Below are 26,082 nucleotides of genomic sequence, written 5' to 3'. Positions count from 1 at the left end.
GTAACCAAATGACCATATTCATAAATATATCCATGGAGCATATAATCAAACAGTCAAGAGCCAAGCTCTATCAGAATCTCATGCTCCCTAATGCACTGTGCAGGTAAAGCATTCATAATCTATTTAAGCAGCTAAGCACATAACCACAAAAATAGTTACCATTCCTTGAGTGAAGCTATCTTTAGTGATGAGTGTACATGCCCAGCTTGTCTTCAGGAACACATAAACCATGGCATGCTCTGATACCAAAATTGTAACGCCCCAACTCCAGGGACCGCTACAGTGCACGTTGCAAACAGTGCTAAACTCGTTAATCGAATCATTTGGCCATAAACGTGTAGCTAAGTATGATTAGCGGTTTAGGGGTTAAAAACTTTGGTTAAGATATAACGTTTCACTAGAACGTTTACTGTATACATTGGGATCCCAAAAATATAATTTCAGAGTTTATTACAAGAAAGTGTTTACAACAGGCCGTTCTAAGCGGCAAAATAGGGTTCAGCCCTAGTTCCACTTTCAAACCTCGCCTAGGTGTTGGTCGAGCAGCTGCATATGTACACGTCATCACCTAAGCTCTCCAACTCAAGGATGGTCCAGCTTTCTTTTGCCTTTACCTGCACCACAAAACACCCGTGAGCCGAAGCCCAGCAAGAAAACTCATATGCTCATAAACAGTCATATCATGATTTCAAATCATATCTAGCATGCCTAGCATTCATAGCTCTATTCAGCATGCAAATGTACTCAAACAGATGCTGGGGTATCCAGGATAAGAAATCCTGGCCTTCTGATTGGAGGACTATCAAGTCAATCCTAATCAGATGAGTGACTGCCAAACAAGTCACTAACCAATTGGAAGAGTGGCTGCTAGGTAAGCCACTAGCCTTCAAGTGCTTATAATATTCATCAAATGAGTGTCGCAACACTTGAGGTTCCGATAAACCATGCTGAGTGATTGACAAGCGAGTCACTAATTCAAATGGAAGGGTGGCTGTTTTGTAAGCCTCTAGCCTTCAATAGGTTCTGGTAAACCATATTGAGTGACTGACAAGCAAGTCACTAATTCAAATGGAAGGGTGGCTGTTGGGTAAGCCTCTAGCCTTCAACAGGTTCTGGTAAACCATACTGAGTGACTGCCATGCATGTCACTGCTTCAAGTGGGAGAGTGGCTGCTAAGTAAGCCACTAGCCTTCAAGCGCTTATTTCATTCATCGACCCTCGAGGTCGATCTGGCATTAATGCTCTTTGAGTCATTCAATGCTGACAGTCGATTAGATCCAATCTTGTTGGCTTGCGTGATACACGCTAAGGCCGTCCTGACTAATGAGTCAGCTCAACGTGATCAGTGCCCAGTACCACTGCCGAACCTGACTAATAAGTCACAGCTTCACAGTTGATACTAGCACCTTTGCCAAATCTGACTTATTAGTCAGTACCATGCACAGGTAAGCAATGCTATCAATGTGTATCATATGCCAATTATCCAAGAATAGGGCATTCAGCATGCTTACTAAACAGTTGCTGGCATAATTATGATCATGCACAAACTCAGAGACTCAAGCTCTGACCAATCTCATATACATCATTCACGGCATGCCCTAATCACATGTTTCTCATGCATCACATGCATTACACTTAATCATCCAGCACGCCTCAGTAATAATCATATGCAAATGGGCAAGATTGCCAAGCATTCATTATGCTATCAATGTTTACATTTAAACATCCAACATGCATCAATCACAACCATGCATGTCACATATGGGGTGCAGTTTTCTTACCTTGGGTCCAAGCACAGGTTACCAACAAACGAGCCACAAGAACGATCCCGATTCCAAGCCTCTAGTGATAACCTAGTCACAACCATAATATAAAACCTCATCAAAATGAGTAAATAAATACTTCCAAACCCAACCCAAGCCTCCGAGACATCGAATCCCACTCAACTAGGTAGTAGGATCGATCCCAGGCCCTTAGGGCTAAGGTTCCATCACAAAAACACACTTTTGGGAAATTTTTCCCTTAAGGGCCGCGACCCTACATGGCCATGCCGCGGCCCGCCCCCCTGGCAGAGCCTCCTCCATCTTCTTCAAGCTAGGGCCGCGGCGCCCAAGAACAGGGCCGCGGCCCAACCTCGCACCAGCCACTTTTCTTCGTTTTTTCCATTTTCAAACCTTCCAAAAACCCATCCAAACATTTCCAAATCATCAAATCAAAGTTCCCAAACTCCCCAATGGTCCAAAACCACCAAAACCCAAGGCTCAAACAAACTAAAAACTCAACGATTCACAAAATCCAATTCAAGCTTAAAAACTTTTAAAAACTTAAACTTGAATTACCTCCGATTGAGTCCGGCTAATGAGCTTCTAATCTTCCTTAGGATTGCTATGCCTCAATCCTCGCTTGATTCCGAGTCCTAGAACTCAAGTTACCTTCGAAAATGCGATCGGGAAACGAAAAGGGAACTTTTAGGGAGAGAGAACGTACAGAACGTTCTTTTTATTTTCTTAAAAAGTTACTTCAAGCTTAAGTAGCTTCCAATAAAACCTAATGCTTGGGGTCCCGAAAACACCCCCGGGGACATTATAGTCAAAACTTCCAGAATTTCCCCCTGACCTTACTAACTCCCAATTTATCACCAAATATTAATTCCCATTACCCAATAACCCGGTAATGCTCTAAATACCCCTTGACTTACTCCGAGTCAAGCTTAAATCCCGTTGTGACTTTCCCACTAGCTTACCTCCTAGGATCGTCTTGTGCTGGGTAGCCCTAGCATAACCAGATAATAACAAAGCACCACGCCCATTTCACATATATGCCAAAAATGCCCGAAATGGCCAAAATATGAAAATCACCCAATTAATCACAAATGGGTTCACATGCATATTTAATACACCTAAACATGCATATTATCATTAAATAGCATAATAAAGCAATTATGGCCCTCCCGGCCTCCTAATCAAGGTCCTAAACCTTATTAGGAAATTTGGGGCATTACAACAAGGCACCAAATGCTGCAAAGCATCTTGGAGCAAGGCTTGATTACAAGTACAAAAAAGGAGAGAGTTTCCAACTGCAAGGAGACTGAGAATTGGGACAAGATTGCCCAATACTCAAGGCATATAGAACCCAAGATAATGAAATATATATGTGATAACATGTTATCTAAAATATTACCTAAAAACTCATAGAAAGTGTATATATATTGTGAATATATGTTGCAAGTAAGTAGTTATTAGCCCATAAACTAATAAGCTAACTAAAAGTCTAAGTACAGTAGTCATGATGTCATATACTCAGTGAAGTAGTCCACCCATTCCTCACGCACAGTGCTGATCTCATCCATTGTATATATGGTTTTTTCATGACACTACAAAAATAAAATTCAATATCAAATCATACATTAGTAGTGTCATGATAATTGAAAATATAAAGATATGTTAAGAACTTACTGCTTCGAAATATATTCTTTTGGACCTTTCTCCAAAGTTAAATCTCTCATTAGCCGCATGACGTAAAGACCGCACAAAGTATCATTAGTTTGTCGGGAACCCTGCACATATATATATTACATAATTCATAATAATTAATCAATTAATTATACAAAATAAATCAAATGAAACAAGTTTCAGGTTCAATTTAAAGCATCATACTTGGACTAGAAACCAAATGATGCCCCCGACCTTCATTCTCGGATTATTTAAAGCATTGTGGAATCCAAATGCACTAAAAAATAAATAAATTTTAAATTAGATAACGCACTTAAAAATCCAAATGCATTGTGTTACAAAGTTGAAATAAAACTAACTTTTTGACTACAATCACAACATCTTCTATTGGATCACTACCAGCTGGATAAAAAAAATATACAACCTGGATGTATGCATAAATGACTAGCAACATCCAGTGACGTCTATAAAAACAATGCCAATCATTATTTATTAATATTTGAAAAGATTAAATTATAACTAAAAATAAGACATCATTTCATACCCATAGTTATAAGCTACCAATAACATCATTCCTTTATCTGCTAATGCTAAGCGATTGGTAAGTGCTCTTGCTCGATCTTCATTATTTGGCTTCGTATTAATACATGAAAACAAAGAAGGCTCCATGAAAAAAGTCGAATGAGCAATTCATCTTCATACATATGGAAATGGATGATTAGGATGTAGAAATCATCTATGACCCATATACATGATCGACTTTCTTACTGTGAGTCAATCTAACACTATGTGTGTTCTCTTAAAAAATTGGGCATGCTTTATATCCCTCACACAATGGCCAGAAAAAATACCATATGCTGGAAAATTATTGATCGTCCATAGTAAAATTGCTCGCAAAGTGTGTTTCATATTTTCTTGCATCGTAGCATTCAATTCCATCCCATATTTAATTTCTTGAATTTGTATATTTAATTTCTTAATAAATGGTATATTTTGTGTAAGTAAATATCAATTTTGGTAATTTATTTTCCAAAAAGAGAATAATGATATTTTTTTTAAATGGGAACAATTGAATTAATTTTTAATTTGAATAATATATTAAGATTGATTGAATTAAAATTAATTGTAATTAATTAATTGATTGATTTCATGAAATTGATTGGTTAATATATTTTAGCAACTTATTTATTTTGGTAATAAATGTGTACATGCATAAATTAGTAACATGTCATATAGATTGTATGCTAGATCCATCCAATTAATTAGCATGTAATGCATCATTATAATTGTCTTTTTTACAAATTTGTGCTTAGATGACGACTTATAATGATGACCTATTATTTTAGATGATGGGAAAACGATCAAATAAAACGGGTCATAATCTTGATAGGTTTTATTTGGACCAAATTAAACATGTAAAGTTTAAATTCATCTCTTGTGGGTAGTTCCACTTGTGAATGCCTATTTGTTTTGCATTACTAGATTGAGCATAATCAATTGAATAACAATTAATAAGACGAAGGTTCAAATTTCTATCTTTTGGGGCTTTGTGTAGAAGTTAGGGAGCATTAGTAGTGGGTACGACATACTAAACTCAGATCCCCTTCATGCAAGCTCGAATTGTTAAGGCTCATTTACCTAAGTTAGACTTAATTGTATTAGGTTAATCATTTAGTTGAACATAATAATTGATTAGAAACAAATTAATTCTAATTTTTTGATTAATTTTCAATGGTAATTTTAGAATTAATAGGAAAATTATAAACTATGGTTTATTGATTATTTTAATAATTTGGCAAGCCTGAGTTGTTAATTTTCAAAAGAATAAAATAGTAAAAGATTTAATAATGGGTTTTTAAACATTTGAATTCGATCTCCACCGTTGACTTAACAAGGACATAGTTCAATGAGGCCTCATGATGCTTTGATTTCGTCTCCCTAAGGAAGGTCCTCACTGGGCTTCTTAACATGGTGAAATTTCTTAGGATAGATGGTTATAGATGGACCTTCTTTAGACTCATCCTTACGATGACTATATAAATTAAGTCTATAATAATTGAAACTATAGGTCAAACTCATAAAGTAAGAAATATTTATGACTCTCGCCTATCGGGACACATGGGTTTTTGTTATTTTGATCGAATTTATAGATAGTTAATAAAAGTCTAGGACTTTTTATTAATTGAGGTGTTTCTCTATTTAACTAAGTGAATATTTATGACTCTCGTCTACCGGAACACATGGGTTCATGACTAGTTAAAGTACCTTAGAAATAGACGATAAGTGTTTTACTATTTTTCTCATCTCAAAACATTTTGTATGTTATGCTATTTCTAAAAATTTGATGAATAAATATTTGTCAAGCAATTCGTTAATTTCTATTTAGTTGATAATAACTCTAGGTTTCACACCACATACTCTATCTAACCTCTAAAATCTTACTCTATGATGAGAACCTCACGAAATGTTAGTCCAACATCAACATGGTATTGATTATGGACAACATCGAGTTCATGATAATCATAGATATTCCTATTTTTCCTATGCAATGATCATTGAATCCTTCAAGGAGGATTGTTGATGGTGGATCAAGCAAAGGAAAGAAGGCTAATACTTCCAAACATGCTCAAGGAGAAGTTTCCTTAAGCTTCTTCTTCGAAGAGAAAATGAGGAAGTAATTCAAACAAAAAGAACAAGAAGTCATTTGGCAAGATACCAAATGCTGCAAAGCATCTTGGAGCAAGGCCTGATTACAAGTACAAAAAAGGAGAAAGTTTCCGACTGCAAGGAGACTGAGAATCGAGACAAGATTGCCAAATACTCAAGGCATATAGAACCCAAGATAATTAAATATTTCTCTTGGAAGCATGTGATTTTAGAGGATGGTTATTCCGTTTTAGATCTTTGAATCATGATTTACTAAATATGCATGTACTTTTTTACAACTTCTTAGCATTAGGAAAGTCGTGAAAGATGAAAAGCTAAAGTTTGGAATCCAACAAGGGTTATTCGTATTACCCAAGGCAAAATGATAAGCTTGAATGAATTTTAAAAATAAATATATTGTTTTAAAACAATGTTTATTTTATTCCAATTTTTAGTGGGAATTTTAATTTCAATTTTCCTTATTACATCAACAATAATTTCTAGTTACTTTCACAAGTACTAAAATCCTATTTCTTTAAATGGATTTGGATTGTGGGGTGGATGTATGGAAAATGAGCTATACCTATGTCAACCAAACAAACCATATGTACTAAAAAATGAATTGTCTAAATAGCTAAACCTAGGACAACTAAACGATAAAAGGTCAATAACGTTAGAATGACGTACCTTTGGCATCTACGATTTGGTCTTATTTTCTATGATATGATTCAAAGACTAACAAAGGTTGGGCCTTTGAGGGAACTCACCTAGGGTGACCTACCAGTTTGTGAATCTTGTTTCGAGGGCAAAATGACAAAACGTCCATTCTTTGTGATGGGAGAAATGCCCAAAGAGCCACTAGGGCTAGTATATTCAGATGTCTGGGGACAAATGATTATTTAAGTGAGGGGTGCTTATGAGTATTTCATCACTTTCATTGACGATTGCTCTAGGGACTCATGTAAGTACCTAATGCATAAGAATTATGAGAATTTGTTAAGAAGTTCAAAGAATTCATTGCTATGGCTTCAAAACCAAATTTGGTAAAATGTTAAAGATCTTGCAATCTGATTGGGGTGGAGGATATTTGGATAATCAGAACCATGATCATTTAATTGAACTTGGAGAATTGTCTAAAGCAACTGCCCCAGGGACTCCTCATAAAACGGTGTTGCCGAGCGGTTTGAATCCCACATTTATGAAAATGTGTGTTCTATGATATGATATTCAACTCTACCAACTTCTTACCCATATCTTTTCTGGAGACATAATACCTAGATCGCATGTGACATTTTTTAAATGTTGTGCCATCTCAAAGCTGTCTTCAAGACACCACTAGAATTATGGAATGGTCGTGAACCTGGTTTACGTCATTAAGGAATTTGGGGGAGTCATGCTGATTAGTGCTCAAAAATATCATTTTATTAGTCTTAAAAGTGTAAAATTAATTAAGTTTTAATTAATATTTTCATGGATTTATTGTCATATATTTTATATTTGAAAATATTAATTTTAATTTAATTTGAGTTTAATTTTCAAGAAATAAAATGATTTTTGACACAAAGAAAAAGAAAGAGGAAATAAAGAATTAAAATTGAAGAAATCATGAAGAAAATGGCATTTTTGAAGATGGAATGGCCCAAAATTAAGCCCAAAACAGCCAAAGCCCAAGCAAAATTCTGCTCCCCCACGCTGCCACATGGCAGCTTGCCATTCACCAAGCTAAGCCTCCAAACCGAGCAGCCAAGCTTCCAGCCGCTGACGAAGCCGTCGAGCCGCCACCTGACGCCGCACCTGCACGGACTGCCACCTGACACTCGCACCTGACGCGCCTGCTTTGTCTCCCACGGCCCGACCTTGACTGATGCCTCCAGCTCAGCAGCGAACCATAGCCCGCCACGCGTCCCACTCTTCAGCCCATGCTCCCCAGCACCCGACCACGACCAGTCCGTGTCTCCCACTTTACCAGCAACCACTTCCCATTTTCATCAGCTTTTTGAGCCACTTTCCCACTATTTTATACACGGTTTTACACGTTTTTGAGTCCTATTTACACTATAAATAGAGTATCATATGGGGTAAAATCTCATTAGATTGTGTAAGGAGAGTTTAGAGAGTATTGGAGAGAAAAACACTTATTTTTCATATTTTTCTTTTACATTTTTGTGAGTGAAAACAATGCCTATTTTAGGCTAAATTTTCTTGTGGAAAGGCTAGAGTGAAGTTCATGTTTAATATTATATGTTTAATATATTGATTATTTATTTTGTTCTTCATTTCTATATATTTGTTACAATTAAATTTATTTTCTTCTAATTTTTATTCTAAATTTATTATTATCTTTTACATAAGTCTAGTCATGCTCTTCTTATGTAATTTAGGTTTTTAATTTAATTTAGAATATTTGTTATATTATATGCTTTTTACTGCATTCTGCCATTGGTATTTTGTCGCTCTAAAGTATATAATATGATAGGTTTTTAAAATTAGAAGTTAGTATAATTTAATTAAAGAACATATTTTAAGGTGAGCTTTATTATATATATTTTCCAACTATAATTAATGGTGTAGAGTTATAGTTGAGTATAATGAATCAATTTTATTAATATATATATATATGTTTGCATGAATGAAACTTATGCCTTCCATACTTTCTTTCTGATTCTAATCCCTCGATTTTATTCATTTAATGTTTATATTCTTTTTCAAATTTACATTTTCCAAAGTTTATTATTTTTAATTTACTAATCTTTCTTTTAATTTTGTATGTTACCTCTCTGTGGATACGACATAGCCTGACTACTACTGTGACCACTTAGGAGTTATTGGGCGATATCAATTTTTGGCGCCGTTGCTGGGGATGTAATTCTACAATTAAAGGTTTGCATAGTAAATTATTTTTTTTTCTTTCTATTTTAAAAAAAAAAGTAGTATAATTTTTAATTTCTCTTTTATTTTATTTCCTTATTAATTTTTATTTTTATTTATTCATTTTTTTAATCTTATTTTTAGGTTTATAATTTTATTTTCTAGATTTAGTTTTTTTCCGAAAAAAGCATAAAATTTTAAATCATAAAATTAAAAAAAAAATCAAACAAAGTATTGAGAATATTTGTGTAATTTTGGAAATTAGTAAAAACCAAACTTGTTCTGTCTTAGAAAAATTGGTTCTTAAATAAGGTCTGTGTTAGTGTTACCCTCCAATCTTTTCTAAGAACCTCGGGGAGTTCTAGAAAAGCTCTTGAGCCTAAAGTGGTACCTTGGCAGCCTTTCCAATTGGCCTGGGAACATTTTGGTGTATACTTATTACATTATTATACATTTGCGCTTATAATACTTACAAAATAAAAAAAAAATTATGCCATGAAATAGAGACACACTAGGGAGATTTGTGAGACAACAAGTAGAAACTTTAGAAAACTCTCCTAGTTCGTCATTTTCTTCCATTCGTTCAAACACTCCCGATTCACCGAGACTTCCAGAACCACCCACGATGGCTCATCAAGACGAAGTCCAACCAAGAACGCTACAAGATTATTTACATCCTACGCGTACAGCCACACCTTCGTGCATAATGTATCCCAACAATATTCCAAATTTCAATTTCAAACCCGACATGATTAACCTCTTACCAACCTTCCATGGGTTGGAAAATGAGAGTCTGTACGTGCATATACGGGAATTCGAAGAGGTGGTGGCTACATTCAACAACCGTACGGATGTCACCAACATTGTGAGATTGAAATTCTTTCCTTTCTCACTCAAAGACGAAGCAAAAAGTTGGTTGTATTCCTTAAGGCCTAGATCTATCGGAACATGGGACGAAATGACAAAAGCATTCTTTGCCAAATATTTCCCGCCCCATAAGACTAGCAGCCTTAAGAGGCAAATCTCTACCTTCATCCAGAAAGACCATGAAACTTTCCATCAGGTATAGGAGAGGTTTAGAGATTTGATAAATCAATGCCCACATCATGGATACGAAAGTTGGCATCTGATCAGCTATTTCTATGACGGTCTCACAACCGGACAAAGACAATTCGTACAAATGATGTGCAATGGTGAATTCCTTCAAAAAGATCCCGATGAAGCTTTCGAGTACCTCGACGATCTTGCTGAAAAATCCTACACATGGAATGGACCGAGTCCTATGGACAAGCCACGATCAACTAGAATCTACCAATTGAAGGAAGAGGACAACGTCAAAAGCCAAATTGAATCATTGAGACAACAATTCGAGGCCTTCAAATCTCAAGAAGGTAGAGGAATCCACATGGCTGCAAAGGTAGAGACACGAGATCCATGCTTCATCTGTGGAGGAACGGAACATCAACCGCAAGAGTGCCCAACTCTTAGTGAGTTAAGAGGAGGAAATGAGGAACAATGCAATGCTTTAGGGGATTACAAGAAACCTTATAACCCTTTCTCAAACACTTACAATCCCGGTTGGTGCAACCATCCAAATTTCAGCTGGAAGGATTGAGTACTTTGCAAATGCTTGCGCAAACTCAGATAGCCTCAACTCAAGAGCTCAAATCTTGTTTCACACAAATGGTAGAGGAAATGAAGGACATGAAAATCCAAATGACAAAGCTAAACATTACTTTGGCGATTCAAGAGCATGGGAGACTTCCCGCTCAACCTTTAATCCATCAAAAAGGGCAACACATGGCACAAACCTCCTCCTCTGCAGATACAAATTTCAAAGAGGTTAATGCCATCACTACTCGAAGTGGTCAAAGTACGGTTTCACCGTTAACTAAGACAACGAGTACGTCAATGCCCGCTCCAGATGATGATGTTCCAATAAGCATTCCAGTAAAGGCACCCTTTCCTCAAGCTTTGAAATCCACTGGAAAATCAAGGTGAAATCCTAGACCTCTTAACACAAGTGAAGATCAACTTGCCATTGTTGCATGTGATCAAAAAAGTGCCGGCTTATGCCAAGGTTATCAAGGATTTGTGCACCGTTAAAAGAAAGCACCATGTCAAGAAAACTGCATTCTTGGCAGAACAAGCTAGCGCGGTAATTGACTGCAAGACACCGCCTAAGTACAAAGATCCTGGTTGTCCCACCATCTCATGTCAAATTGGGGAACAGGAATTTGGTCAAGCCCTTCTAGACTTAGGAGCAAGTGTAAATCTCATGCCATATTCAATATACTTGCAATTAGGTCTAGGAGAACTCAAACCCACATCTGTGGTGCTACAATTGGCCGATCGATCAGTTAAGAAACCTCGGGGAATAGTAGAAAGACGTTCTGATTCAAATTGAAAAATTCTATTACCCTGTTGATTTTCTCATCTTGGACACTCAATCTGAAGTGAGTATAGAGTCCAAAATTCCCATCATTCTTGGTAGACCTTTCCTCGCAACAGTTAATGCACTCATTAACTGTAGGAATGGTCTCATGAAAATCTCTTTCGGGAACATGACTCTAGAAGTGAATGTTTTCCGCATCGGAAAACAACCACCTGACAACGATGAGTGTTTCCAATCCTATCTGATCGATACACTTATTTCGGAAGAGGTCGAATCGAAATACACGTCTAATCATTTTAATCACCTTTTCCAAATTTCAGAAAGTTCTGAGCCCGATGAGTCTGCAATCAACCCTGAAATCGTCAAACACTCACAGGCTAAAAGAACCATGTTTTGGAATCCACTCTTTGAGGAACTCCCTCAAGATCGAGAAACACCAAAATTGTCCATTGAACAAGCTCCTCAACCAAAGTTGGCCCAACTTTCTGACGGTCTTAAGCATGTTTTCCTGGGAGCTGACAACACTTGTCCTGTCATAATATCCTCCAAGATCAATGCCACACAAGAGCGCCAACTCATCAATGTGTTGCAAGAACAAAGAGATGCATTAGGATGGACGATAGCTGACATCAAAGGTATTAGTCCATTAATTTGCTCCCATCACATTCAATTGGAAGACGGGGCTATACCACGCCGTGACCCTCAAAGAAGATTGAACCCAACGATGAAGGAAGTAGTTAAGACAGAAGTCTTGAAACTTCTAGATTCTGGCATAATCTATCCTGTTGCTGACAGTAAATGGGTCAGCCCAATCTCAGATTGTTCCCAAGAAATCTGGGGTAACAATGGTACAAAATGAAGAAGGGGAACTTGTTCCTACCAAGGTCACAACTGGGTGGCGCATGTGCATTGATTATAGAAAGTTAAATGCAGCCACCCGCAAAGACCATTTTCCACTTCCATTCATCGATCAAATATTGGAACGTGTGGCAGGTCATCCTTTCTATAGTTTTCTCGATGGTTATTCAAGGTATTACCAAATCGAGATTGCCTTAGAAGATCAGGATAAGACCACATTCACTTGTCCTTTTGGTACTTTTGCCTTCCGGCGTATGCCATTTGGCATGTGCAATGCTCCAGCCACTTTCCAGTGATGCATGATGAGCATATTTAGTGATATGATCGAGAAATGTATGGAAGTATTCATGGATGATTTGACAGTCCTTGGAGATTCATTTGAATCAAGCCTTCTCAATTTAGAGTTCGTGCTTAAACGTTGCAAAGAGAAAGGCTTGGTACTCAACTGGGAAAAGTGTCATTTCATGGTGCCATCAGGCATAGTCTTGAGGCATGTCGTGTCGGAACGAGGAATTGAGGTTGATCAATCAAAGATTGAACTCATATCAAAGCTGCCCACCCCCAAGACTGTTAAAGACATTCGATTTTTTCTTGGGCATGCAGGATTCTATAGGAGGTTCATACAAAACTTTTCGACAATTGCTCGCCCTTTGTCAAACCTCCTAGCAAAAGATGTTGTGTTCAGTTGGACACCTGAGTGTGAGGAATCTTTCCGAGCGCTCGTTGCAAAACTCACTTCCGCCCCTATCATTCAGCCACCAGATTGGAACTTACCATTCGAAATCATGTGTGATGCTAGCAATTATGCTATTGGGGCTGTCTTAGGTCAAAGAAGGGAAGGGAAGCCCTTCGTTGTCTACTACGCAAGTAGAACTCTTAACAGTGCTCAAATGAACTATTCTACCACTGAAAAAGAGTTACTTGCTGTAGTATTCGCACTTGACAAGTTTCGTTCCTACCTGGTTGGTTCACCTATCACAGTCTTTATTGACCATTCCGCCTTAAAATACCTCCTTTCCAAAAAGGATGCTAAGGCGCGTTTAATTAGGTGGATCCTTCTGTTACAGGAATTTGATCTGACCATAAAAGACAAGAAAGGAGTTGAAAACGTGGTAGCGGACCACTTATCTCATCTTGAATTTTCTGATTCCGCTGATGGCCCAGCCATTCGAGATGACTTCCCTGATGAACATCTCTTTGCAGTCACTAAGTTGTCATGGTACGCTCATATCGTCAATTACTTAGTGACTGGCGAACTTCCAACTGCATGGAGTTCACAAGATAAACGTAAATTTTTGGTCGAGGTTCGTAACTTCTATTGGGACGACCCATATCTTTTCAAGTATTGCCCTGACCAAATTATGAGACGTTGCATTCCAGATGATGAAATTTTTAGTATTCTGAACTTTTGCCATAATGAAGCTTGTGGTGGTCATTTTTCTATGAAAAAGACTGCTGCAAAAATCTTACAGTGTGGTCTTTATTGGCCCACTTTGTTCAAAGACACTAACAATTTTTGTCGGTCATGTGAAAGGTGTCATAAATTAGGTGCCCTGTCCCGACGACATATGATGCCATTGAACCCAATTCTTGTGATAGAAATATTCGATTGTTGGGGGATAGACTTTATGGGACCATTTCCACCTTCTTCTGGCTACCTTTACATTATCCTCGCCATAGACTATGTCTCAAAATGGGTGGAAGCTATGCCTTGTCGAAATAATGATAACACAACTGTTGTGAAATTCTTAAAGGGAAATGTGTTATCTAGGTTTGGCACACTACGCGCTATCATAAGTGATCAAGGCACCCATTTTTGCAACTATTCTTTCGAGACCTTAATGCAAAAATATGGTGTAATTCATAAGGTTTCATTGCCTTATCACCCACAGACAAATGGCCAAGCTGAGTTAGCCAATCGAGAAATTAAGCAAATTTTAGAAAAGATGGTTAATCCTGACCGCAAAGATTGGTCCTCACGACTTCTCGATGCTCTCTGGGCATACCGCACTGCTTACAAAACTCAACTTGGTATGTCTCCTTATAGGCTAGTCTATGGTAAAGCCTGCCACCTTCCTGTTGAGCTGGAACACAAAGCTTATTGGGCAGTTAAAAGCCTAAATTTTGATCTCAAGGCGGTAGGACTCAATCGTAAGCTTCAGTTGTCAGAAATTGAAGAGTTAAGGAACGATGCTTATGACAACTCTAGGATCTACAAGGCTAAAATGAAAGCGGTTCATGACAAGCAGATCCTAAGAAAAGAATTTGAGCCAAACCAACAAGTGCATCTTTATGACTCTCGTTTGCATATCCACCCTGGCAAGCTGAGATCAAGGTGGACTGGCCCATATGTTGTGAAATCTGTCTTTCCCAACGGTGCTGTTGAGGTCATAGACCCAACTGATGGGAGAGAATTCAAAGTAAATGGCCGGCGACTGAAACACTACATAGAGAGGGTGACCCAGCCTGAAGAAGTCACTCTCGTGGAACCGGTTTACCAAGTCTGAGTAGTGTTCCAAATTGTTTGTACATAGGCTTTTTTTCTGTTTATTTCCCTTTTGTCATTTTATTTTATTTGTTATCATTTTGTGTTTTCAGTTTTTCATGTTTTAGAGAATCAATATTCGCTCTACCACTCGACGCTCGCTATCCAGATGTTCTCTTTCCCTCCTCTTTTACATTTATTATCTTTTGAGACATTGAGGACACTGTCAGATTTTGGTTGGGGGTGGTGAGCATATTCATGCACGTTCATGTTGATTTTTGTCATATTAATATTTTCACGGTCAAATTTTTTAAACAATTACTTATTTATTTTTGCAAAATGTTACTTTTGAGTCAATTTTTGTTATCTATATTACTAAGAGTTTCTCTAGAGTTACCTAATGCACATGCCAATTATTGTGGTAAGATGGTTGTTAGCACATATTAGCTTAGAAATTTGCCATGTTTAAGTAATTCATTCTTTTGTGTGAGAAGTGAGACTTGAGAAAACAACTTTTAAATTTTTATTGATTCTTAGAAATGGTTATAATTATTTGGACAAGGTATTGTGGTATGAATGGATGATGTTTTAGGGATAATATTTTCTATAGACAAATCTTATTAGAGAGCCTTTTATTATGTTGTTCATGAAAAAGAAAATGAAAAAAAAAAAAAAGAAGAAGAAAAGAGAAAAGAAAAAAAGAAAATATATATATATAAAAAAAAAAAGGAGAAAGACACAAGAGCAATATTTCTATCATTTTCAATTATGTTGTCTCTTGTGTCCAAAAAAAAAAGTGTGTTTATTAATTTAATGTTTTATTTTATGGCTCTTAGAATAAATGTAAAAATTGTCTATTTAACTTAAAATCCCGAAAAACTGGTTTTGTGGTACTCTTTATGGTGGTTGTCCAAATGGTTTATTTCCTATCTTCGTTTCAATAATTATTTAAGAGTTTGTCCTAAATATATACCCATTTGATGAGTGCTTACTTCTTTTCCAACTCCATGAGTGAAACCCTTAAACTTTAAATATTTTCAATTACATGAGAGGTTAATAGAGTTGAGACTTTTACTTGGCATAATTTCAAAGGCTTAATGTGCTATGGTTTGTGGTAAGAAGGTTCAGGTTTGGTGCACACACTCACAACTCTAGATTTATTCGAAGTAATTTTGATAACTCTTATTGACTTGTTACTAACATTTTGTGTTAATACTTAAGTTCTTTTTATAATTTTTTGACCGGAAATATATCATGTTGACATTTATCATTTCGCTTGAATTGCTAGAGACTAGCAATAAGCTGGTTGGGGGTTGTGATTAGTGCTCAAAAATATCATTTTATTAGTCTTAAAAGTGTAAAATTAATTAAGTTTTAATTAATATTTTTCATGGATTTATTGTCATATATTTTATATTTGAAAATATTAATTTTAATTTAATTTATGTTTAATTTTCAAGAAATAAAATGATTTTCGACACAAAGAAAAAGAAAGAGGAAATAAAGAATTAAAATTGAAGAAATCATGAAGAAAATGACATTTTTGAAGATGGAATGGCCCAAAATTAAGCCCAAAACAGCCAAAGCCCAAGCAAAATTCTGCTCCCCCACGCTGCCACATGGCAGCTTGCCATTTGCCAAGCCGAGCCTCCAAACTGATCAGCCAAGCTTCCAGCTGCTGACGAAGCCGCCCAGCCGCCACCTGACACCGCACCTGCACGGACTGCCACCTGACACTCGCGCCTGACGCGCCTGCTTTGTCTCCCACGGCCCGACCTTGACTGATGCCTCCAGCCCAGCAGCGAACCATAGCCCTCCACGCGTCCCACTCGTCAGCCCATGCTCCCCAGCACCCGACCACGACCAGTCCGTGTCTCCCACTTTACCAGCAGCCACTTCCCATTTTCATCAGCTTTTTAAGCCACTTTCCCATTATTTTATACACGGTTTTACACATTTTTGAGTCCTATTTACACTATAAATAGAGTACCAAATGGGGTAAAATCTCATCAGATTGTGTAAGGAGAGTTTAGAGAGTATTGGAGAGAAAAACACTTATTTTTCATATTTTTCTTTTACATTTTTGTGAGTGAAAACAATGCCTATTTTAGGCTAAATTTTCTTGTGGAAAGGCTAGAGTGGAGTTCATGTTTAATATTATATTTTTAATATATTGATTATTTATTTTGTTCTTCATTTCTATATATTTGTTACAATTAAATTTATTTTCTTCTAATTTTTATTCTAAATTTATTATTATCTTTTACATAAGTCTAGTCATGCTCTTCTTATGTAATTTAGGTTTTTAATTTAATTTAGAATGTTTGTTATATTATATGCTTTTTACTGCATTCTGCTATTGGTATTTTGTTGCTCTAAAGTATATAATATGATAGGTTTTTAAAATTAGAAGTTAGTATAATTTAATTAAAGAACATATTTTAAGGTGAGCTTTATTATATATATTTTCCAACTATAATTAATGGTGTAGAGTTATAGTTGAGTATAATGAATCAATTTTATTAATATATATATATTTATATTTATATATATGTTTGCATGAATGAAACTTATGCCTTCCATACTTTCTTTCTGATTCTAATCCCTCGATTTTATTCATTTAATGTTTATATTCTTTTTCAAATTTACATTTTTCCAAAATTTACATTTTTCCAAAGTTTATTATTTTTAATTTACTAATCTTTCTTTTAATTTTGTATTTTACCTCTCTGTGGATACGACATAGCTTGATCACTACTGCGACCGTTTAGGAGTTATTGGGCGATATCACATGCTCATGTCCTAAGGAAAAAGGTAGGAAAGCTAGAACAACGAACTAAGGTTTGCTTGTTTGTTGGCTATCCTAAAGGTACTTAGGGTGGTCTGTTTTATTGTCCAGTAGACAAGAAAGTTTTTGGCTCTACAAACGCTACTTTTATGGATAATTATTACATAATGAATTTCAAGCCTCGTAGTAAAATAGTATTAGATGAAAAAAGATAAACTATTGTTCTATCCTCACAGACACAAGTCGATGAAAACAAGGTAGATTTTGAAACAAATCATCCAAGTCAAAAAGTTACTGTGTCTCATCGTAGTGGGAGAGTTTCTAGAAATCTGATACCTATGAGACGGATAGTGAAAGCCACAAGCTGGTTGGGGACACAAGTAATAATGATTCGTTGGACTTTAAACAGGCAATGGGTAGGTCTGAAAGGGATCTTTGGCTCAAAGCTAAGTACTAGGAAATTGAGTCTAAGTATTCTAAATTTGTCTGAGATCTTATAGATGCACCATTGGACTTTAGGCCCATGGGGTGAAAGTGGATCTATAAGAATAAGAGAAGCGTTGATGGAAAGGAAAGGTATAGAAATTTAAGGCTTGACTTATGGCAGAGAGAGTAGTTGACTTAGAGAAAAAAATTTCTTCAGTGGCCATGTTTTATTTCATTTAGTATACTCTTATCCATAGCCACAACTCTTGATAAAGAGATAAGACAAATGGACATCAAAGAAACATTTTTAATGGCTATCTTGATGAGACCATTAACATGGATCAATCATAAGGATTTTAAGTAGCTGGACAAGAAATTCGGCAAGTTGAGTAGGTCAATCTATGGACTTAAATAAGTTTTGCGCTCCAGGAACTTAAGGTTTAATGGAAACATTATGACATGTGGTTTTGAACAAAATGTAGTTGAGTCTTATGTTTAACCAACTTAAGGAAAAATAAATTGTGGCGATCTTAATCATTTATGTAGATGATATCTTACTCATTGGAAACAATGTCAATAAATTATCAGACATAAAGAACTGTCTGGAAACAAAATTCCATATTTTGCTGTAACAAGTCGTGTTCTTGGTATCCAGATCATCAAGGATAGAAAGAACTGAATTTTGTCTCTAACTTAAGCTACCTACTTGGATGAGGTACTTGGGTGTTACACTATAACAAATTTCGAGAAAGGATGTTTAACGTCTGACATGAATTTCTAAGCAATAGTCTTCACAGATTCCTCAAGAGAAAGAAAAGATGAAACGAATTCCTTATGCATTTACAATTAGAAGTCTACTGCATGCTATGTTGTATGTTGTGATTGGAGATTTGCTATGCAGTGGGAGTGGTGAGCAAGTGCTAGTGAAACCTTGGAAAAGAACAATAGATAGCGATCAATATCGTAGATGGCTAGAGACTATATGTTAGTCTATTCGGGTGGAACTTTGAACTTGTCAGGCTAGACGGATTTGGATTTTAGAATGATGTTGATGGCAAGAAGTCTACTTCTGAAAAAAGTATTTACTCTTGGGGGTGGAGCTTATGATTTGGAGAAGTGTTAGGCTATCTACCATTTCAGATTCCACCTTGGAGGCTGAGTACATAGTTGTGTCTTTGGCGGCTAAGGAAGTTCTATACAGATCTCGATGTTATTCCAAAAATGGATAAACCACTCATTTTTTCTAGTGAAAATAATGAGGCAATAGAAAATTCGAAAGAACCTCAAAGCCACAAAAGAACAAAGCATATAGAGAGAAAGTACCACATTATTGGAGATGTGTGGTGAAGGCGTGATGTGAAGGTGATGAAGATAGCATTGTAAGACAATCTTAAATATTCCTTTACAAAGATATAAGCAAATAGCATAATTGTGAACCATGTAGAATTAATGGTTTTGAGAAACATGTCCCATTTGTTTTAAAATGGCAAGTGAGATTTTGTTGGGTTTTATGCCCTTATAAAACCATGTCGAACATGTAATGCGATTTTGTATTGTCAATAAAAGAAGTAGAAGTCATTTAGTTTGATAACCGTATTTCTTGTTTGTTTTATTACATGATTATTGAAATAATACAGATATTTATAAAATCTCAAACATATAAATAAATAGAATTATAGTGACTAGGTCACAGTGGATTATAGTTGTAATTATATGTTTAAAAGAACAAGTCCTAAGATTAAGTCAGTGTATTGGAAATAATACAAACATTTATAAAATCTCAAACATATAAATAATTGCAATTATAGTGACTAGATCATAGTGGATTATAATTCTAATTATATGTTCAAAAGAACGAGTCCTAATATTAAGTCAGTGCATTGGATTTTCACTGTTCTGGTAATCTACCAAATGATCTACTTACACATTCGGGGTGTGATGTCGTATCCAAGGCATTGACTTAGTAGATAAGATCGGATGTATTTTGTTACATTGGACTGGACTGATATTTATTATTGATAAGATAAGTAAGTATCATTATTAACTAATCTAATTATATCACAACGTAGACCATAGGTCAATTCAATCTTAATTATGAGTGATTAATATTTTGTTAAATGTATTATTCAAGTCTTTTGATTTGTTCGTTACCAGCTTACCCTACGGACAAGCTCACACTTACATATTTGAGATTTGGTAGTATAATTGAGTGGAGTATTTATCATAAACATGAATTCTATAGCTTCTGTTTAAGAAGTGAAACGATGATTTCCTTATAGCTTTGTTCAAGTATTAAATGATAGAGTACTCATTTATGTAATTAAGTTTACGGAAATATCATTTACAAGGAACTTAGTGGGAGTTAAGGATAAAATATCAATGAGGGGTAAAACGGTAATTTGCACCCGCCTCATTAGTAGATCATCTATAGAGGATTGAATGACAGTTATGGTTATAACAATGGATAACGTATTTACATTTGGTGTAAAGCGCTCTATGAATTCAATAGTGCAATTCTGAGTCTATAGTTGAGTCACGAGAAATTAATAAGGTAGTGAGATTATTTATTATAAATAAACTCACGGTAACTTATTGGAGCTTGAGTCCTCATGTCATCTCTTATCAAAATGAACATAGTAGTCTTAAATAATTAATTATAAAAATATCATATTGACTAGTTCAATAGAAATAAATAATGTTAAATTATTTATTGATATTTTTGTGAGAAAAGAAATAGAAGAAACTTTGAGGTTTTGATTGCAACGTCTCAAAAAGAGAGTATTATAACCAATTGAGACAATTTTATAATATTGATAAATTGGTATACTAATAAAATGAATTAAATAAATGTCAAAATTATAATTAGTTAAATTTAACAAATATTTAATTAATTATAATTATTAAATAATTAAAATAAAAAGGGAAATTAAAACCTAATTTATGTCCTAGTTAATTACATATATATACTAGTATTATTGATAGAATGCATTAAAAAAACCTGAATTTGATAGGTAAAAATTCACTCCTAATGTTCTATACTTAGCCGCCGACTCTCTCTTAGTTTTCTCTCTAGGAATTCGCTTCCCATGCGTTGAGACTTGCCCACACAAACACTAGGTTGTTTTAGAGAAAAACTTGGAAAATTGCGATCTTGTTTCAAAGCAATTTGGAATTCTTGCAATACCTAGCATTTAACAAGGACAAAATGTTAGGTGATCCAAATAGTGCAGTCATTGTTCTGCTACGCATTTTGTAAGACCCTAATGGTTCTATTATTGTATTTGCGTATCTCTATATGAAAATCACTTCTATGCATGTATTTATATTTTTTATTATATATTATTTTATGCAATAAGAAGCATGCATATATATAAACTTATATAAATGAGATCATACACCCTTTTCTTCCACCCATCTTTCCTCCTTGTTACCAAACAAAAGGAAAGTGAGAGCAATTACTAACTACATCCATCCTACTCCCTATCCTTCCTATAAACTCTCCATCCATCTTACTCTCACTCCTTCCTACCAAACAATGATGCAAAATTGAGCTCTAATAATATTTATATAAATATATATATATTGTCACGAATGTATCTTGATATTATATATTAAAATTTAAAACAAAAATGTAAATGAATATTTAAACATAATATAAAAATTTATAATAATATCTTCTTTTCAAATAAACCCTACTTTCACGATCCATTGATCAAATCATATAATTTCATATGAAAAAAAAAGTCATTATTTAAACATAAACAATGGTCTCTTTCGTAATAATAGGCAATGTGTGATAAAATTAATTAATTAAGCTGGAAAAGTAGAATGGTCACGAAACTATTGTGTTTGGACAATGAAATCAAACTTTGAAAGATTGAAATGAAATGAAATTAAACGAAATTTGATGTAACAGAAACATGCATGCAACTTTTCTCCATGACGATATGCAATATAGCAAACTACTTATCACATGCAAACAAACCTCATTTACTTTGACCAAGTCCCTTGCTGCTGCCGAAGTTATGGAGGGAGAGTTCTTATTAATAAACTTAATAGCATTAACATTATAGTAATTAACATTTCATTTTGACACACGGTTCTACTTTCTTTTCCCAAAATCCTAATCTTTTATCTTTAATTGCATGTTTACACAACCTAAAATTATGACTTTTACAGACTATATATATGGTATATATATATATATCTTCCATATATTAAATTGATAATGTAAATAATAAAGAGACCCGGATTCTAAATTAATTAAGTAATATATATTTGATGGATCAATTCTTGGACCTGTTGCGTTGATTTGTAATTAATGCAAATCGCAACTTTCGTTTTATATACACTTTGGCTTGAACGTATGATAATGATATTCTAAAATTAAAAGAAAAAAAACATGCTATATATAGCTTCGCCTAAGGGTATTGAATGATTTCTTCGATCATGAAGTTACATATAAGTGTTATATGTAATGGTTGTGCAATTTAATGTGGGGTCTTAATTACACCAATCACTATTTGTTGTATATCATATTGATATTTTCATAAAGTTACATGTATTATATATGTACAATAATAGTGCAATTTCATATCATGTCTTAATTGAACTAATCACCACTTGTCATATCGTGTTGAGCAATTTAAATTGGTACATAGCAACACTCTTTCATAAACTATTTTTTATATGTTTTTTTCGACAAAGATTACAGCATATATATATTTATATAGTGCGTGCGGAGTGTGCACGTACAGAATTTGATCATCTAATACGGGTTAATTAATACCACTATAATATTAGGCCGTGGGGGGAGGAAGCAACCAGGTTGAACCCTTAATAAAACCAAGACTAATATAAGGCTTCACTTGGTCATACGTTAGTAACTTGGTGAATTTAGCTCGTCTACTGTTGCTCGCACCTGGTCCGGTGTTCTTGTACTCTCCGAAGAACACAGTGCTGCAGCAAGTATAATTAATCTAATAGTTAATAAATCTAACATAATTATTATTAATAATTAATGAGCTAATACTAAATGAGGAGTGCTAACAATAACTTTCTATTTCAATCAGAGTATTTTTTTTCTAATATTTTTTACGATGGTGTTCGTTGTACTTACAACTTCTTTTATGCAAATTTTCAAACAAATTTGAATAGTTTACTGTGTTGGAAACATATTTGTATTTTTCGAACACACGTAGTAAATAAAAATACTAAAAAATATTTTCAACACAGTAAATTATTCAGATTTTTTTCAAAATTTACATAAAGATATAGTAATTATAACAAATACTGTCATAAAGAAATTAGAAAAAAAATATTCTGACATATTTTTTAAAATGAAGGTTGAAATAGGTGGTTTACGGTAGAACTCCTCAATATTTTAATTATATAATACAATAACAATTACTTGTCACATTCAGGGTGAAAATTGTCACTCCATCCCAAAGGGTTAACGACGTCGCTTAGGCTGCTGAAGGCAAAAACGACTCTGGGTCTGCTCATCCAAGCTCTCCCTAGAAATGCATGCTTACCACTACCGGTTACTTTGCAATGCACGAATGAGTATCCTGTGCTCTCTCTCTCTGATTCTCTTGCTTGTGCTGTGACCACTCCCGTTCCAATCACGTGTAATTTGGTGTTCTGTGCGTTAATATTTGAATTAAACAATACTATAATTGTATGTAAGAAGTAACACAATGTTGCATGCATATATTAAATACGTATGCATGTGTCCCTAAATATTATAAATTGAATAAATAATATTTTTATCCTTTGAACTTTTGACACTATGAGATTGTACCTCTTAAAATATACTTTGTGTTAAAATTTCTCCTTGAACTATGGATATTATCATATCATGCCCCCTATTACGATTTGCGTCAAATAATTAACATTTTTGTCCCCCGAACTTTGACAACTACCAAATTATATCCCCTTTAATTATAAAAATTTAAAAATCTATTTTTCTATTTATTCTTAAAAAAATTAAATAAAAATTATAAAAACATTCAATCAAAGGCTAAAATTATTGAAAATTTCTTTTAAATACATTTAAGTTTAAAAATATTTTTTTAAAAGAAAAAGTAAATTGTTACAATAAAAAAAACATATTCCCTTCTTTTTATTTATTCCTTTTTATTAACTACTTTCTATTCTTTCATTTTTGTCCTCCAAAATCATTTTAAAAATTAAATATACATTAAATACTATAAATTTAAAATATACTAATTTTAAAAGAAATATATAATACTTAATTAATTAAAAAATATTAAGAAAAAATGAAATAATAGAAAGTAATTAGAAAATTTTATTAAAATAGAATTAAGAAGAAGAAGGGAAGATATTTTTTTATTTGTAACTATTGATTTTTTAAAAATATATTTAAACTTAAATGTACTTAAAATGGATTTTAAATAATTTTAGTCTTTTATTGAATTTTTTATTTAATTTTTAAAGAACTAATAAAAACATGAGTATTAAATTTTTTACAATTAAAATAGACATAATTTAATAGTTGTCTACGTTTGGGGCAAAACTATTAATTATTTTATCCAAATCTTAACAGGATCACAATCGCATAGGATCAAGTTCAAATTTTAACGGTTTTTATATATATAATATACCAGATAAAGAGAGGTTCCACTTCCGAATATGAAATCGACAGTGCCTTCAATATAACAGTCCTTGAAAAAGTGAAAGCCTTTGTCATCGCAAAGGGTGTCCTGAAAACCAATGAATCTGCAGTTGTAGAAGGATGACTTATTCCCGGAGACCCTCAAAGCAACTGCCTGAGCTCCACTACGTCTCCCATCCGGTTCTGGTGCAGAATTCTTTTGATAGAAATAACAAAAACTTCTTATTAGTCATATGTGTTGAATTCTCTAAGATGACTTATTTAATTTATTAAAATTAACTTATTTGAGAAAACATAGATAGCCTGATCAATACGATCGACGTACGTGCCTTAAAAATAATATTAGCGGCGGTGAAATAGTCGGCCAAGGCAATCAAGGTGGCGCTGTCGACGGTTCCGTACTGTGCCGCCGTACCGCCGTAGACCAAAGTAGGCATGGTTTTGGGATTACCGTACAAGGTGATGAACGTCTTGCTCCGGTCGATGGTGATCTTCTCCTTATACTCACCCGGTCCAATGGAGATAACGACTCGCTTGGTGTTGCCGTTTGGGACGCTGTTAATAGCGTCCTTTATATTATTAAAGTTGCCCTTCCCATCTTTCTGGACGGTGATCACCTCAACTGGGCCGCACTCCGCCTGGAAAAGGGCAGCGTCAAGGGTTGACTTTCTCTGACTTAACTGCTTCACGTTATTGCTGAACCAACTGCTCACACCAGACGGGCTTTCCGGTATCGGGGACGTGTCGCCACCCAAAACGACTGTCGTCGTTGCTAAGCAACTGAGAACCGTCAAAAATGCCGCTTCAAAGTTAGTACCCATAATAATAATAATTATGATATGGCTTGAAATTTTTCCCCACGGTTTCTTGATCTTACTATATTTTTTTTTTCTTTAAAGAAGAAAAATATATTTTGAGGTTAGTGATTAGAAGAGTGGACTTTTATATTTCACAAATTGTACTAAAAATAAACTGAGACGTTGAGAAGTCTTCCCTTCTTCGAACTATTTCCACTTTTGTTCGGTTTTTATACTGACAATAATAGATTGTTTTTCTCTTGGGTTGACAAGTATTTAGGGAGTCTGGTCAAACTGGGCCTTACGTATCAATTGTTGGTGTTGAAACCGTATGGATATGAATAATTAGACAATCATAATTTGTATTTTTTAAACATATTAATCCAAGAACGTGACACATGCACATGTGATGTTAGTTTAGTTAGTAGTTTTTTTTTTTATTTTTAACAATAACTTTTTTTTTGACAAAAGACCAATTACTCATTGAATTGAATCTTTAAGTATACAAGTCATAATACATGCAATACTACATAAAACATTTTTTAGAGCTCGGTGCAAAATTGATGATGTTTCGATGCTCTTGCGATGCAATCATGAAAACTTGTTTTTTGACCAAATCGATGATGTTTCAATGTTGTTACGATACAATCATGAAAACTTGCACAACAAGAAAAAATGGCTTTTACTTCGGTTTTTAGCTGGATTTACTTCAGTTTTCACTAAAATTTGC

General features: G+C 34.6%; 1 protein-coding gene and 1 non-coding gene across 2 annotated transcripts; both read right to left on the bottom strand.

Annotated features, from left to right (window-relative positions):
* Positions 1 to 9,972: 9,972 nt before the first annotated feature.
* Positions 9,973 to 10,079, bottom strand: LOC133798817 (small nucleolar RNA R71). Its single transcript, XR_009876035.1, has one exon. It is a non-coding gene; the product is annotated as a small nucleolar RNA R71 (small nucleolar RNA).
* Positions 10,080 to 22,547: 12,468 nt separating this feature from the next.
* Positions 22,548 to 25,607, bottom strand: LOC133793951 (putative pectinesterase 63). Its single transcript, XM_062231174.1, has 4 exons — positions 24,885 to 25,607; positions 24,545 to 24,751; positions 23,329 to 23,561; positions 22,548 to 22,877 (listed from the first exon to the last, which is right to left on the bottom strand). The coding sequence occupies exons 1-4, from the start codon at positions 25,374 to 25,376 to the stop codon at positions 22,718 to 22,720; spliced, it is 1,092 nt and encodes a 363-aa protein (XP_062087158.1). The 5' UTR covers positions 25,377 to 25,607; the 3' UTR covers positions 22,548 to 22,717.
* Between the last annotated feature and the right edge of the window lie 475 nt (positions 25,608 to 26,082).

The sequence above is a fragment of the Humulus lupulus genome, chromosome 8, assembly GCF_963169125.1.
Source record: "Humulus lupulus chromosome 8, drHumLupu1.1, whole genome shotgun sequence".
Lineage (NCBI taxonomy): Eukaryota > Viridiplantae > Streptophyta > Magnoliopsida > Rosales > Cannabaceae > Humulus > Humulus lupulus.
This window is presented reverse-complemented; position numbering and strand designations above follow the sequence as displayed.

Coding starts and splice junctions, on each gene's coding strand:
- LOC133793951 (XM_062231174.1), bottom strand. CDS start 25,376: ATGGGTACTAACTTTGAAGCGGCATTTTTGACGGTTCTCAGTTGCTTA. Junction 23,562..24,544: donor GTGGAACCTCTCTTTATCTG/GTATATTATATA, acceptor ATTAACGCACAG/AACACCAAATTACACGTGAT. Junction 22,878..23,328: donor TTTCACCCTGAATGTGACAA/GTAATTGTTATT, acceptor TACTTGCTGCAG/CACTGTGTTCTTCGGAGAGT.